General features: G+C 41.0%; 1 protein-coding gene across 5 annotated transcripts in view; it reads left to right on the top strand.

Moving 5' to 3' along the window:
- KCNQ5 (potassium voltage-gated channel subfamily Q member 5) overlaps window positions 1–17,129 on the top strand; it is a gene marked incomplete at its 5' end in the record, with an annotated part of 306,450 nt that overhangs the window by 209,970 nt on the left and 79,351 nt on the right. For all 5 annotated transcript variants that reach the window (XM_082480502.1, XM_082480500.1, XM_082480503.1 and 2 more), the window contains one exon: window positions 7,634–7,724. In XM_082480502.1, coding sequence (XP_082336628.1) covers window positions 7,634–7,724 — 91 coding nt within the window. The remainder of the gene's footprint in view (window positions 1–7,633; window positions 7,725–17,129) is intronic.

Here is a 17,129-nt window from a genome sequence, read left to right as displayed (position 1 = left end):
GATGTTATGTGGGACAGTGTCAAATGCTTTCCACAAGTCCAGGTAGATGATGTCAGTCACGCTTCCCTGATCTACCAACACTGTAACCCTGTCATAGAAGGCCACCAGATTTGTCAGACATAGGTTGCCGTTAGTGAATCCATGTCAGCTGTCACTGATCACCTCCTTATTTTTCATGTGCCTTAGAAGAGTTTCCAGGAGGATCTGCTCCATGATCTTGCCAGGCACAGAGGTGTGACTGATTGGCCTGTAGTTCCCTGGGTCTTCCTTTTTTCCCTTTTTAAAAATGGGGGGTCTGTTTCCCCTTTTCCAGTCAGTGGGAACTTCACCAGACTGCCACGACATCTCAAATATGATGGACAGTGGCTTAGCAACTTCATCCGCCAGTTCCCTCAGAACCCATGGATGCATCCCATCAGGCCCCATGGATTTATGCGCCTTCAGGTTCCTCAGCTGATCTCAAACTTGATCTTTTCCTACAGTGGGCAGTTCTTCATTCTCCCAGTCCCTGCCTTTGCCTTCTGCGACTCGGGTGGTGTGGTTAGAGCCCTTGCTGGTGAAGAGAGGCAAAAGCATCGTTCAGTACCTCAGCCTTCTCCATATCCCAGATAACCAGGTCTTCTGTTTACTTCTGAAGAGGGCCCACATTTTCCCTAGTCACCTGTAGAAGCCGTACCTGTAGAAGCTTTTCTTGTTGCCCTTGACGTCCCTAGCCAGATTTAATTCTCTTAGGCTTTAGCTTTCCTAACCTGATTCCTGGCTACTCGGACAATTTCTCTGTATTCCTGTGTATTTCATTTGCTTGGTTTTGATTTCATCTCCTGTTACAGCCTTTTCATTGCTTTGTCAATATAAGCCAAATACAATCACTTAGCAGACACTGCTAAAAATAGGACTCCTTAAAAATATGACAGAAAAGGTCAATTTAGGTTGACAACACTGTTTTTGACACTGCAAACTTGAACTCTTTCATACTTGATGAACTGTTCTAATTTTTAGAACGAATAAACATCCTGTAGGGCAATTAAAAATAAAATATTGTTTAAATAAAATTTATTCATCAGAGCCTAACAGAACTTACCTTTCTAAACCAGTTGCTGTGAAAGCAAGTTCAGGTCTTAAAAAATTTCAGACATGAAATTCAGTTCAAATATGTATATTTCTGAAAAAGGTAGCACTAAATCCAAAGAAGGTATGTATTAAAAGATGGCATTGCTGCAAATTTTTTAATCTCAAAAATGGTTTTTAAAGTTTCCCATCCCTTTTATTTTCGCACTTTAAGACAATGAGGTCTTTATACTCCACCTCTCCATAGACAGAGCTGTTGTGTTGTTTCCAGGGTAGAAGGCAGCGCGGTATCAAGTCCTTAACGTGTTGCACTCTTCCGCTTGAAGAAAAGGTTGAAGTGCAAGACATTTTAAAGAAAGCCTACGGGAGAAATTTATGAGCTTTTTCTATGGGAGAGCGCTTGTTCTCCATGCAGCTTTTGTCAAACATTTTTAACAAATTGTAATAACCTTCGTCATATCTCATTTTCTTGCATAAACAAGTCACATTGAAACTATAAATGACGGAAAATTTAATCCACATGGCTTGCACAAAACTGTTAAGCTGTATTCTTTTCCACCATGTCAGCAGTGCATTATCTGTTTTATAGAAATGTTGAAAAGATTACTTTTTAAGGGAGATACCACAGGACCTGCGTACATTTCCTCCTCACGCCTTCACTAGCCGATGTTTTCACTTTCAGTTCTTCCTGAAGCTAGGAAAATGGTCCGGCGTTTGTCTTTCCGTATCCTATTGGAGAGGATATTTCTGCCCACCTCCAGGAACTCTCTGCTCAGAGACACCGGGAAGCGCACTGAGGCTGACGGAGCTGTCAGGTTTCTTCTGCCTTCCTGTCTTAAGCACGCACGTCTGCTCCGGGATGCAACGTGGTACACCAGCTCTCAGCTCAACAGTACGCATACTTTGTCCTCTATGGGAACTCAGTGCCTTGCAAATTGTGTGCATATACGACGGTAACTCCCGGTCCAGGAGACGCTGTTTTTCTCTGTTCTCCTCAGCTCTGTGGCACACTGAAGTCATGAAGTCTCTCTCTCTCTCACACACCAAGAGGGGTGAGAGTGCCCACAGCATCTAGTTGACTCAGGGACCTCGTGTAGGGCAACCCGCTTATCAAATATCTGTCTCTGTGCTTTTTGTGAGAGCTGTTCACCAAAACTAATAGTTCCAATGGAAGTATAACAGTGCCATGAATGACTGTCTCTTTCCTTCCGTTCTTTATAGGCTTTTTACTGGGTATTGTATTCACTTATCTAAACCTGTAATGGATCTATTGGTGCTATACATCCAGTATAATCTTCAACACATTTATTTATCTAATGCCTCACACAGATTTTATGCACTCAGGGCTAAAAATAACATTTAGAGGTGGTACTTGGGTATTTAACTCAGCAAGATCCTAATCACTGCTGAGACAACAGGGGCACTGCTCCTGCCTGTGGGAAGGAATTACTTATGGAGGGGCTCAAATAGATTTTTTGTAGACTTAGACGTTGTGAATGCAAACAGCTTTCTGTTTACAAGCAACTGCTTTAGTTCTGACTTTGTACCAGGGCGGGCGGGGGGGGGACAAGTGCTACTTTTTGGTCATAGTTAAGGCTAACAAAAGCTTTCAAACATTTTCTACCTTCCGTACAAAATCCAGGATAATGGCGCTGCCAATGGTTTGCAAACTGTTTTGGTCATAATCCCGAATGTCCTTGCATTTATGGGGATTAAATCAGACCTCAGATAATACTGGAACATAACTCTGGTGGTCTAATCGCTTAATGATGTCACTTTAACAGTGATAACGTTTTTATTATTTACAGAAGAGGTCATAAAACTGTTTGCAGATGTTTAACTTTTGATTATTTTAATTCTAGCAGTAAATAATGTAGCAAAATGGCTTTTAAAGACCTTCCCTGAGTGTATTTTTTATGCTTATGATATTCCCTGAGTAATGTTTTAACAATTGCTTTAAGCTGAACATCCTTTTCCATATGAACAGCACTTAAATCACAAACTATAGTAAAATTCTGTTAAAAATTAAATAAATGGAGAATTGGTAGTTCCTAATTAACCAGTAAGAAAAGTTTATGAGAGGCAGAATGAATAAATATCAAAGCTCCCGAGTTATATTATCTTTCATAAATTGGCTTTTCTCCAATTAGTGTATGCTTTTAGAAGCAGGGGAATAAGATGAAAGGATCTGCATCAAAACTGATTGCTGCTGAAACAAAATGGCAGTTGCTGCTTTTGATAAAATACAAGACTGTGGCAGTGCTTGAATAATTTTATGGGAAGTTACTGCCCAAGGCATATGTTTTACTGTCTGATACTGAATGCACGAGGAAAGACCATCTGTTTTTTTCGGCCTGAACAAATATATGATCCAGGTTGAACCACTAGAGGCCAAATATAATCGCTCCATGTTTTGCTTTGTACTACTCTCTACCTGCAGCAGCATCCTCTTATATAGCACGTATCATAGCCCACAGTTCGAATGCTGCCATTCGAAAATGCATCTTCCTCTGTTGAGGGTTATAAAATGACTACCCAGGGCTTAATGCAACCCTCTACGCTTCCTCTGTCGCTGGAGAAATAGTTCATGATAGGAAAGAACAACTTCTGATACACTTTCACCACTGCGGCGTTTGAACCTTAGGGATTTACTTCTGCTGGACAAGTCCTTGTTTAACGTCCAGCCGGGTGAAATCCCCCATGCCTTCAGTCCTTGCTGAGGAAAAAGAAAAGTGCTTGCAGTGCACGGCTTAAGTAAACAGATTAAATTAAAAAAGGTTAAATGTGAATCCTGACTAGTGGTTAACTTTGAAATAAAGCACATCAGTGGTAAATAAACTCCAGAAAATATTCCAGAACACTTAGTCTTTTTACTTTTGTTGCTAATGGTGTGTTTTACAGCACTTAAAAGTATGCTTTTAGTTAAGCAATGCTAATAGAACTGGGATTCTCCCCTCCCCCGCAGTGCTTACAGTCTAATTTTAGACATAATACGCTGAATGGCAATGGTGCTTGGTGTCAGAGGGAGGAATGAGGGATAGAGGGGTAAGATCTGAACGTGTGGGTGGATAAATGCAAACATTTTACTTTTGTTTTGTAATAATGATAATTAATAACAATGCTCCGTTCCTTGTAAAGTTTCTGGAAATGCCGAGAACAAAAGGTTAGAGAGGTTTGGGAAAATGTCTTTCCAAGATTATTCTTATGTATGGGTGTGAGGATTGTTTCTGCTTTTCATGGATAACCTGCAGAACTCTGTCTACCAGATGCTAATCTAAACCACACCTGGCTTTCCTGAATATTTACCTTTATTTTGATTAATATACTGCTTAACTGTACCGGTTCCCTTTCCTGACTCATTTTTCCCATCTATCGTGAATTAACACTTTGCCCACAGTGATCTTCTAAATCACAGCCCTGAGGAACTATGGCCAAGCAAGTGGTGGGTAAGCGGAGGGTGGTTTTGTGACTGCAGGACTGGGCTGGGACTTAAAAGGTTCGGGTTTATTCCACATATAAAGAATTTCTGTGTAGCCTTAGGCAAGTCCCTTACCTTTTCTGTGCCGTGGTCTCCAGCTGTGATATGGGAACAACAAGCTTTTTTCTTTTCCTGCTGCGTCTGTTTTCTATAATTGTGCTGTAAGAGATCTCTTCCAAGTGAAGACTTGTATTGGCTGTTTGGACAAGACCCAGTACAACTGGGCCTCCAATTTAGTTGGTATTACTGGAATACATCTAAACAAGAGCAATTTTTAATACCTGAACACAAAGGGAGCTGGAAAATATCATTTTAACTGATTCGGGACTAAAGAAATTCAGCAAAAGGAAATGATCCTTGTACTGTAAATTCTTAGTCACTTGATTTTATTTTGCCCTCTGTGCAAGCCTTAACGAGGAGAAATCACTTTTATGCCTATGCCAGTAGGATGTAATTATAGGGGGGGGTGTATCTGAAGACTGTAGCAGCTGAAACTACCAGTAATGTTCTGGGAGATTTTCCTTTTTAAAAAAAGTGGGGGGAAGGGGAGCAAAATTGCTCACAAGGGGGATTTTTGTCACTTGAATGAGAAGTTTATTAAACCTTTAAGCATATATATGCTGATCTTCAGTTTTCTTCAGTCTGGAAGATAGACTTGCCAATGGTATGTGCCAGAGACACCCTTTACCCTCCTGGATACTGTTTTATTTACAGTTCTTGGTAGAGCTTATATGTAAGCTCCTACCAGATTTGATTTTCAGAGTAGAACTTCACCCTAGCAGTTAAGTGATACACTACAAAATGCACTTTCAATGTTTTATTGCATTGCATGTCAGATTTTCTAATAGAAATTCTGAAGAAATGGACTTACATTTTTGTATAATGTACTGGGTATATTACAGCACTATGGAAGGTCTATATGCTATAAGGGAAAGAGCAATTTTAGCTCCTGAAGCACAAATGGGGGCAGGTGCAATAATATATCGAAGTCTATATCCAGTAGTTAGAATCACAGAAGAATTTAAGTTGGAAAAGGCCTCTTTGGATCATCTAGTTCAACCTCCTGCTCAAATCACATCTCACTTCAAAGTCAGGCCAGGGCCTTTTCCAGCCAAGTTCTGAAAATCTCCAGGGACAGAGATTTCACAGCATCGCTGGACAACTTGTTCTGGTGCTGAACCACCTTCACTGTGACTTCTTTTTTTAACTTCTAGCTAATCATCATTTTCTTTCCTGCAAATTATGTCCTCTCTGCCTTCTTTATAACCAGAATTAGATAGCTGAGGACAGCAGTCAGAGGTCTCAGCCTCCCATTGTCCAGGCTGGACAAACCCAGCTCTGCTCAGCCCCTCCTATATGTCATGAGCTGCAGCCCCTGACCACCTTGGTGGCCCTCCTCTGGGCTCGCTTCGGTCTGTCCATCTGTGTCTCATGCTGGGAAGTCCCAAACTGGGCACAGCACTCCAGATGTGGTCCTTCAGATGTGAAACAGTGGGAACTAATCACTTCCCTCAACCTGCTGGCTACGTTCTTGCTAGTACAGCTCAGCATGTGGTTGGGTTTCATTGCCACAAGAGCACACTGCTGAGGGATGTTCAACTTGGCCACCAGAAACACCCACCACACCCTCCAGTACTTTTCTTAAAAGCTGCTTTCTGTGTCTTCAGAATTATTGTCTTGGTTAATGGAAACACGACATTGAAGAGCATATGCACCCTCTACATAGATCAGTAATTTCTATGCTTTTTTCCTTTGTCCCTGGAAGAGATCTGAGTCCCTCTTGTTTCAGGAAGGAGGCATTTGTACTTTCTTCTACTTTTACTTTTGTAAATCTGTATTATTTACAATACCTATTCATCTTGGGTTAGAGCATCTGCTAACAAGAGTCCCAGCAATTCAGATAAAAGGCAAAGGCCTGCCATTTGTTGGTTGACTCATTGCCCAGCATGGCTGGGAAGTGTTTTAAGAAGGAAATTAGGAAAATGCCGATAGAATCAATTATTACTACTTGCAAAATCCAGTGCAAGAATTTAGAATATAGAACATGCACTGCCTTGCACTCATGCGGTGTGCTGCCTGGCTGCTGATTAGTCAGTTCATGGTATTGTGGGTGAAATGAACTTCTCTTCTGATCCAATTCATAGATGATTTCACCAGCACAGTGGCATTATTATTGGTGAAGCAGTACAGCAGGAAAGAATACTCCTTATCACCCATAGCATGGGCCTCAGAGAAAGAGGTCTGCAGGTTCATGTCTGCAAACACCACATGTGCTGTGTGCCGTCAGGATCAGACATGGGATATGCAAGAATTTCTGCAGTGATACCAGGTGTTTGCATCTTAGCTGCAGAGAGATTTAGCGGCATGTCGGTGCTTGGCTCTACCTGCACGTGTTCATCAGTACCATAAAACATGCAAGTTCAAAATCGCAGCCATGTTTTCCCAATTGTCCGACTTGCATAAGACTTTCTTAATTCACTCCTTTAACTTCTTCGGTGGGGTGTACCATATTAAGTTTGTGCCCAGAATGGAGCCTGTTCATTTAGGGCAGTGATGCCATAACTCAACTACCTCTCAGCTTCCGGTATTGTGTGCATGAAGTCTGTTGTTCAGAAGGAGGTTGTTTCAGATGGACAGTGAGGTGCAATATGTATCTTAGGTCTTCGATAAGCTTATACAACAGATAGCTGTGGTCAGTTGTGGGAGAAATGATTTTTCAGACTGGGGAGAGGACTCCCATTGGTGATCTTTCTCTAAAGCAACTAAGAGTGTCTGGACTGCATAAAGGTGCAGGATTGTGATACCAAAAGGAGTGTCTGTGTATATTGGGTCATTTCTCCAAGAAAATCCTGTTTCTTCTGTTTTTTTCCTGTTAATTCTACCAGTGCTGCTCAGCAGCACGTGGATTTAGTAACAGGCTACTCTAATATCTTTAATGAACTAAGTTAAGTTGTGGTTGAATTCCCTTCTATTAAGGAAGACCGTTCGTTGATAGTCTTCTATTAATGTTGGTGAAATAGGATCAATATAGATACTGATCAGGGTTCCGAAAAATATTAACAATTACTACTATTCTTTCTTTTTCAGTTTTCTCCTTGTGTTTGGTTGCTTGATTTTGTCCGTGTTTTCTACTATTCCTGAACACACAAAACTTGCCTCTGGTTGTCTCTTCATTCTGGTAAGTGAAACTTCTAAATACAAGGCAGTTTTACAGATACTTTTATGTACACTCAAATCCTCTCCCTCACCATGGAGAAAATAGTATAACTCCTGAATGTTTTAAGAAACTTTTAAGATTTTTCATCAGAATGATGAAAAAATAATAAAATAAAGGATTCCACCATCTTTTTCTTTAAAAACAGGTCAGATTGTACGAAAGTGTTAATAAAATACTGTGTTGCTTGAGAATTGCTGTGGTTTAAAACTGATAGTTTTTCTCATGCAGTGTGGCAGTGACTGAGCATGAAAGACCTTTGATACTGCTGCTACCATTTATAAAGTCAGTATGTAGTAAGAGGCACTTATACTTAAAATAGGAAATAATTTTGGTATCTTAGATACCAATTTGTGCTAGCTGTCGGTAGATATTGACATTTTAGTGGCAGCTGCTGCAGTAGGATGTGGTAGTTTCATTATTTCTTCATAATACATGCTTTTGTATTATGTTTATCTCTCGTTTTTCCCTTCTGAGGTAGATATAAATGGCTCTAATCCCTAAAAGTGCTTAACATTTTTCATGCATTGTATGAACGCCACTTTATTCATCTGCTTCTTGATGGGCCATTTAGTTCGGCAAGTGATGGCCTGAGGATAGGCGGTAGCGATCATTAAAATGTCACTATATACCCAGAGTTACCATGGTTATTTCAGTTCCATGTATACAGCAGACTGTGGCTCGTTAGGTAGGGCCTGGGGTGAAGTAACTGTTGACAAATGCCAACATTTTCATTGTCATCACTGTATATATCCAAAAGCCCTGGTCTTCAGAACAGGTCCCTCATTAATTATGGCATGAGCAGGCTGATAAGCATAATTATTGTGTATGCTATGTCTCTACAGCACAATGTGCCACTGCATCAAGATACGTGAACTAAATGTCCAGAGCTGGCTAGGTGCAGATGTGTGGTGTTCTGCTGCATCTGATGGTTTCTCAGCAGGGCTAATCAGGGACAGCCGTGCTAAATGTGGTATTTTGTTTCCTAGCCATATCAGCGCTTTTTTCTGTTTCTGGAGAAAAGATCAGGTGGCGTTGAACCAGCTAAAAGTGATCAGATTTAATCCTACACTCATGCCTAGTCCCATTGTTTACATATCTGAACAACACTTTGCAAACGGAAGTTTGTTTGGATGGTCTGCAGCTAGTTATATTATTGCAATTACTGCACTAATTGCTAAGATTTTCTGGTATAGAAAACAGGAAAATTTGATTAGCCTAAAAATACCCTATTTCTAATAGCAGGTGCTTTTGTGACAAGCAATCTGTTTCCCTGTATACTTATGCAAATCGGTTGTAGGAATGCCATTTGTTCTGACGTGAAATATGCATTTCCCATGAGCCACATCTTTGTTGATTGTGTTGGTACGCTTACCACCGCTGATCCCTCAGCTGGCTGATAAACCCATTCCCCGTGCTTTGCCATGGCTCTCCCTGGAGCCTGAATGTGGAGGAGCTCTGCAAAGTCCCAGGTTTGCTCCCAGCGCCGGGCGGAGGTGCGGTGGGCTCCGCTAGCCGATATACCAGTCCTTGTAGATCCGTCTGTCTGCGGCAGGAAACCGCGGCGCTTTCTGCTGCTGTGGCTTCAAAGGTGGACTTTGTCCATCTTAGCAGTTCTGACTGCACATCCCGTGCCATCCTCTGAATGCAGAAACGGCCTTAAGGAGGAAGAGGGTGGATGGGTAATCCTTGAAGCATCAATACTAGCCTGGTCCAACATTTCTATGCTATAGCCTAGTGTGTTCAGCAAACCCTGGGCAGGAATAAATCTAGCGATGACAAATTTTACAGCTCCTGCTGTGGGTCTCTAATGGAGAAAAATATAAACACAGAAACGTATGAAGTTCCAGAAGCAGGCTAAAGCTGACTGGTTTATTCCAGTTTGCTGATGCATGATTTGCTCCTTCTCTGCATACTGAATCATTAGCTGATATTAGCATTGTTATCAAAGCAGGATTTTGCAACTGCAAACCGAGAGAAAAATACATTTCTACGTTAACTCAGGAGCAGTGGTTTTGGCTGTGCCAACAAATAACTGCAGTCACTAGTTGTCGCAAACTTTTCCTTGCAGTGATTCACACAACTCTTACAAATGTGTCATTTAGTAGAGACAGTTGTATTAACGATCAGAGAGCTGCTTTAATACTGTTTTGCTTCCTGCTTGAGATGGAAGATGTATGTTTATTTTCTAATGAAGTACCATACAAATACAACAATCCCTAGAGCTGCCTGCTGGGTTTCTGTGAACTGTTTGCTTCGCAGATTTTTTCCAGATGGTCCCCCCTACAGCCATGTTAATTGGCTAAAAAGCTAATGTAATGTTCCTTCAACTTAATACCTGGGCTGCTGCCTGCACTGACACCTGTGGCTTTTGACATATTGCAGCTATTCCCAATTACACAGGGAGGTTAAAGAGGGAAGTGTTGATGAGGTGAGCAAACCTTTCCCTCCTCCTCAGAAGGGCCAGAGGAGCTGAGAAGATTATTGTTCTGCAATCAGTCAATTCCGTTTATCTGCCCCAGCCTCGCCTTACAAGGGAGCAGAAAAAATATCTCCCAATCACTGCATCCGAACTACTCTCTCAGAAACGTACAACAGTGTGCGACAGCTCAAAGTAAATCATTGTTTAGGAAAGCAGTATTAGCTGAGGGCTTCCGAGCGTCAGCAGAGGTTAATGGACTCGTCTGGACTGCAGAAACGCCTGAGCTTTGCTCCCAGAGCCGACGCAAACCTGCTGCGCTGCGTCACGCCGTGCCCAGCCAGGGCTTCGCTTCTGGCACCTGCCCAAGTACTACTGTGTTCCTCAGCATCTTCTACTTACCAGGGGGCCTGTCAAGGGAAACGCATTTAAGATTTGAGTTCTATGCTTAAAATGAAAGTCCTGCAGACAATTTAAGTGCAGGTTACATACAGCAATGTCGCATCGTTACATCAGTAATTAATTTGGTCCAGAAATAATAAGCCTAACCAGGGGGAGAGCATCAGATAAAACTCCTTATACCTACAATTTTAACTACGCTTTAGCCTTGTCTGCGCACACAACTTCTGGCGCTGAAGTTGTAGCAGTGGTATAGCCCAGACAGACAGTAGAATGAAATCTACTTCGACATCAAAAAAGCCACAAGCAGCTTAAGAATCCAACTAACACAGCAAGAAAGTAATCTTTGGTGTATTGCTGATCTCCTACAAGTACGTTTGCTGGCACTTTATCAAATAACAAACACAAGGGAAGGATAACTTAGTCTGGGAAGGCAAAATCAAATCTTTTGGGGAAGATAGCCAAGAAGGAATATATCTGGAACTGGAGGTCATTCACTCTCATGACCAACCTCTCTATATTTTAAGACCCTTTTCAACTACAGCTGTGTGAATAGCTGGTTCTGTTTGGTTGCTGTCAATTCAAGAACATAAATAAAATATTTTGGGTTGACCCACAAAGATTTGGCAAATCAAAAAGTCCAAACAAAATCTTGGATCAGATTAAATGTTTCATTTGACCTGGCATAAAATATCATCTGTGTATTTGAGCATTTTAGATCTTTTGGTTTAAAAGTAAAATTGAGGCTGTAGGAAAGAAATGTCATTTTTATTTGAAGTGACATAGCATTCATTTGTTTTCATCATTTTAATTTTTAATCAAGATGGAGAGATTGCAAAACTCATGAATTTCTGGAGGACTGGTTTTGGCAAATCTGGTTTTGGGTTTTTTTCTCTGAAAAAAGGCTGGATTAGGAAGCTGTACCCAGTTCTGTAGGATAAGGGCCTCCGAAAACGTACTCTAGGAATACATTCTTCAGGCAGAAATAGCTCCCAAAGATGTAAAAGCAGACAGCGTGCAGTAGCTGAGGCTCACTTCTACAGGTACTATGGTCACTTACACAGATCCAAAAGGAGAGTCTAGTAAGTGCTTCTAGCAATTAAGATCTTCCTGAGATATTTCTCTTCTAACATTTTCCCATAACGGAACCGTAGAAAGAGGATGAACATTGGTTTAAAAACAGCAGAGTATAGCTGCCCCACAGCAGGCAAGAACATATTCAGTTTGTCTGTGCTCTAGGAGAGTGAATCCACTACAAAATTTTAAAGCTGGGCGAAGTGGATTTCAAAAAAGGGAGATATGGATGGTGCTTAATTCAAAAACTAGCATTTTTCAGTTTAAATTTGTTGTCCCAATACTTGAATCCTCTTGTGACGCTTGGATAAAAGACCACCAGACCTGAGCAGAGGACTGGATGGATGGCCCTGTAGGACCAACTAACAACGCATAAAAGGAAAAACTGAATGATCTTGAGAGATTTCAATTCTAGATACATTTCTAACAAAGAAAGTAGGGTACAGACCCCATGTTAATTGCAGTTTGGTTGAGTCTTCTCCCAAGAGAAACAGGTGAACTGATCCCTGAGCTAAAAAATCAGTGATTTTCAAGTTTACTAGAACATGCCGAAACTCAGAATGTGTTTCTCAGGAAATACTCATTTTCAATGTTTTCTTTCATCCCAAATCAAAACAAGGCTTTGAAATTTCAAAATTTCTGCATAGAAATCTCTGCAAAATCATGTCTGTTAGACATGCAAAACTGATGTTATCAAAGACAGAATAAAAGAGGGAAATGTAATGTTGATAAGGTCAAAGCCGTCATGTTTTCAGTCTTGTTTGGATTCATATACACTAATACTATAATTAGGTGATAACATGAGCATAAAACATTTCAACCATCTTATAATAAACTACCTGTTAGCTTTGCAAGAAAATGTTCTTACCTTATCAAAATAAATAATTTCATTCATTTCCTGTTATGTATACTGATTTCATCAAATCAGAGCTGACTGTTGTTATAAAAATTTGGACCAGGTCTCATTAAAACTGCTTGAGAATCTTTGTGTGCAAACAGAGCAGACTTCCCGTTGGAAATGTAAGTGCTGGTTGCACTTTTCTGAAACTAAAAATTATTAGGATGGAGCCTGACAGAAGGCAAAAATGTAAATGAAAGGGTGAAGCTATTTAAAAACATAGCAGTAGATGTCCCCAAAGCTGTAATTCTTCTGTCAGAAGACAGCTTTGGTACTACCAACCAACCAACCAACAAAGCTCTAAAATGGATAAGCACACACTGTAGCTACGGAGAGAGATGAAAGTAACAATAAAAATAACAAGGGAACATGACACCACACAAAACTGTAAAGGTATCTATGAAAAATCTCTCGTCAACAGTGCTAAGCATGATAAAATACACTTCAAACACATCAGAGAATAAAGATGTCTCAATACTGGCATAAGCCTGTTATTGATATGTTTCTGGGCTTGATTACATTGTCAGTAACATTTTGTCCTTTCTTTTCTTTTATTCTTCTGCACTAAGCAGAAATAACCTTCGTAAAGAAAAGAATGAAAAATCACACATTGAATTGAATCATTTTTCTCCTGTAATTAAAAAATGCACTATATTATAGATCTACTGGGAAAGCTTAAATAGGTTTGATGACTAAAGATGACTAAACAGCATTATTATACGTAATCTGCAATCAGGGCAAAGAAGAATCTCATAACTGAATCACTTGAAGGTAGGATAACTATGAATGGTTACCTCAAGTGCTACAGCATTCAATAGCAAATGCAGCAGATGGCAAGAGAGAGTTTCAGAGTTGCTGCCAGAGCTCCCAGGCAGGCAAGAACTTCCAACCAGGTACACTCCAACAAGAAATCTCCATTTACTGTGCAATGTTAAGATCACTGGAGTTGCCACAAGTCAGTGGCTGCTGGATGAAATACCATGAGGTTACTTTCCATTCCCTCTGAATGCACAGGGCATGTATAGAGAAATGGGTGGTACTGTACAATGAAGAAAGATGGATGGAACTAGCAAACCTACAAGCAGTGTTAAATGTAACACAACTCACGACCTGCTACAATTTTAACTTTAAAATGACTAATCTGTAGTAAGAAAGTCAGCGTTGATTTTTTAAATAGGCACTTTATACTTTTTTATATTCCTGTTACCTGTTCCTATGTAAAAGCGGTCTGTTAGCTTACCTTGTCCATGACATTATATGGCTATAGGCAGAAAGTCAGGAAAGTAGATGCTAATACTGTGAACAATCAGTTTCTGATTCCCTTTGTTTTCCAACACAAGGAGGACTAGCATTCAAAGACGGAGAACATATTCTTAGGAGGGAAAGGACTGTCCGTGTTATTCAGAAAAGAGCCTTTTAGCCAACCATTCAAGGGGCCACTTTCCCTGGGAGAACACAGAATCTCTACAAGGATTTTGAGATTAAGAATGGAAAATGGGGAGGATTAGATGTTAGTGATGGGGTGTCAGGATTCAGATTAATAGGGGTATAATTATTTAAAGAGGGAAAAGCACGTATCCTTTTAGGCTAATCAACACATTGTGCTAAAGGACCAAACCATCTGTCCTTGGCTGCCTTTAAGGACAAATGAGTAACACTCCTTGCACAACAACTGCTCTTCCACGACGCGTCTTTCTTCTCATTTTATCTGTTTAAGTGATAACAAGGTAGCATGGCAAACCACTTCCACGTCATAAGTGTAACATTTTCCATAGCTGTAGATTTTTAATAGTTTATGCTAGACTCTGCAGTATTGAATTTTATTGCTTTCATGCCAGAGTTTGATAAGGGTCCAAACTTGTTATATGGAGAGTAAGAGCTACTTCCTTAAAACAGGCAACAAACAGTTTAGATTGGAACAGTAAAAATGGATAGATATCAAACTCTCTATCAGAAATTCAGACCTGACCCTTGTTAGGGAAATATTGATTTGCCAAATGGAAATGCAGAATATGTCTCCAAGAGGAAAGCCCAAGTACATGGTTATAAATAATATGTAAGGAAAAAGACTACAAAACACTAAATTACAAAAGGAGAAGAATGCTGCAAAAGACAGAACATCAGTAATGTGAAAGCTGTTTGGAAACCTAGGGAACACCCACCGTCTGAGTAACATACAGAAACCATAATCCACTCAGTCACTTTGCATAGATGTGACAAAGCATGCAAAGGCATAGCTTGCTACAGTCAAAATGTGAACTTTCCTCAAGTGAGAGAAGAAATCTGTTCACAAGATTCAGTAAAAAAAAAACCTATGAGGTCAAGAAATAGGTGTCAAAATATAGACAAATATCAAAAATATCTGTAAGGATCAGGAGCAGACATACCTATAATATAAAAATCCAAAGAGTTTAAAGTGCGGGTGATAGCAAATACATAGACACACACCAAAACTAAGTCCAGGACTGTGAACTGTGGGTGAGCAATAAAGATGAATTAACAAAATAGTTACAGGTAATTTTAAACTTACAGGCCTCCATGGAGTGCCTAAGGAAAGGGTGTATGTCATGGACAGGATAACAACTTTGGTATCAAATCTGAACCAGGCAGGAATTGGCTGATTGCACCATATGAAGATATGATCACAGGAAATGAATGTCTCACAAAGATATATGTGTGTTTTTGCGAGGATGTGGAAGGGGGTTGTTCTTTTCTTTTTCCAAGAGACCAAAATTCCATAAGCCTTGAAAAAAGATAATAGGAAAAGCTGCAAAACATTCAGCAAATGGCATGATTTGTAAAACACAAGACTTGTCATACTGGCTCTCAAAGTCTAGTTATTGGACTGAAAAGAGGGGACCAAGTCAACGTTTTCACTCAACCTAAGGAGGAATTGAATAAAAGTATCGTAACCAACAACTTGTTCAAGTAACGGAAATATTTGGTGAGATGACAGAAGTTCATAGAATCATAGAATCATTTAGGTTGGAAAAGACCTTTAAGACCATTGAGTCCAACCATTAGCCTAACACTGCCAAAACCGCCACCACTAAAGCATGTCCCTAAGCACCATGTCTACCCATCTTTTAAAAATCTTCAGGGATGGCAACTTAACCACTTCCCTGGGCAGCCTGTTCCAATTCTTGCTCGCCCTTTTGGTGAAGAAATTTTTCCTAATATCCAAACTTAACCTCCCCTGGCACAACTTGAGGCTGTTTTCTCTTGTCCTATCGCTTGTTACTTGGGAGAAGAGACCGACCCCCACCTTGCTACAACCTCTTTTCAGGTAGCTATAGGGAGCAATAAGGTCTCACCTGACCATCCTTTTCTCCAAGCTGAACAACCCCAGTTCCCTCAACCGTTCCTCATAAGACTTGTGCTCGAGACCCCTCACCGGCTTCATTGATCTTCTCTGGACACGCTTTAGCACTTCAATGTCTTCTAGTGAGGGGCCCAAAACTGAACACAGTGCTCAAGGTATGGCCTTCAGTCTTCCTGAGTCGCCTGCCCCTTCTTGTAAAGACTACAAACTCTCTTTTTGCCCTGAGTTCCAGCCAAAGCTCTCTGTTCAGCCAGGCCAGTCTTCTTTCCCACCGGCTCATCTTTCAGGGTACCACCTGCTCCTGCACCCTTAGGATTTCCTTCTTGAAGAACATCCAACCTTCCTGGACTCCTTTGCACTTCAGCACTGCCTCCCAAGGGACACTGTCAACCAGACTTCTAAACAGGCCAAAATCTGCCCTCCAGAAATCCAAGGTGGCAGTTCTGCTGACCCGTCTCCTTACTTCTTCAAGAATCGAAAACTCTATCGTTTTGTGATCGCTATGCCCAAGACAGCCTCCAATCATCACATCACCCACAAATCCTTTTCTGTTCACAAACAGGTCCAGCGTGGCACCTTCCCTAGTTGGCTCACTCACCAGCTATGTCAGGAAGTTATCCACAACACACTCCAGGAACCTCCTAGACTGTTTCCTCCTTGCTGTATTGTATTTCCAGCAGACGTATGGTAGGTTGAGGTTCCAGATGAAAACAAGGGCTAGCGATTGTGAGATGCATCCCAGCTGATATAGAATATTTCACGTGTCTCTTCATCCTGGTTGGGTGGTCTGTGACAGACTCCCACCATGATATCTGCCTTATTGGCCTTCCCCTTGATTCTTACCCATAAACACTCAACCCTCTCATCACCATCATTAAGCTCTAGACAATCAAAACACTCCCTAACGTACAGGGCTACCCAACCGCCTCTCCTTCCCTTGTCCCTTCTGAACAGCCTGTAAGCCATTGATAGCCGCAATCCAGTCACGGGATTCATCCTGCCAAGCTTCAGTAACGTCAACTATATCAAAGTTTTCCTGCTGCACAATGGCTTCCAGCTCCTCCTGTTTGTTGCCCATGCTGCTTGCATTAGTGTAGAGGCACTTCAGCTGGGCTGTTGGCTGTGTCACTTGGAGGAATAGCCCTTAATTCCTTTGAAGTAATTCACTGGTGTTTCTCTGTTGGCTCCTATTACCTCAGGAGCCCCTGGCTCATCTCTGTAAGACTTCAAGTGTGCCTCAGCGTAGCCAGCATGTCT

The sequence above is a fragment of the Vanellus vanellus genome (genome assembly GCF_965231255.1).
Source record: "Vanellus vanellus genome assembly, chromosome: 3".
NCBI classification, from domain to species: Eukaryota; Metazoa; Chordata; class Aves; order Charadriiformes; family Charadriidae; genus Vanellus; species Vanellus vanellus.
The sequence above is the reverse complement of the archived record's forward strand: the minus strand, read 5'-3'. Positions and strand labels throughout refer to the sequence as shown.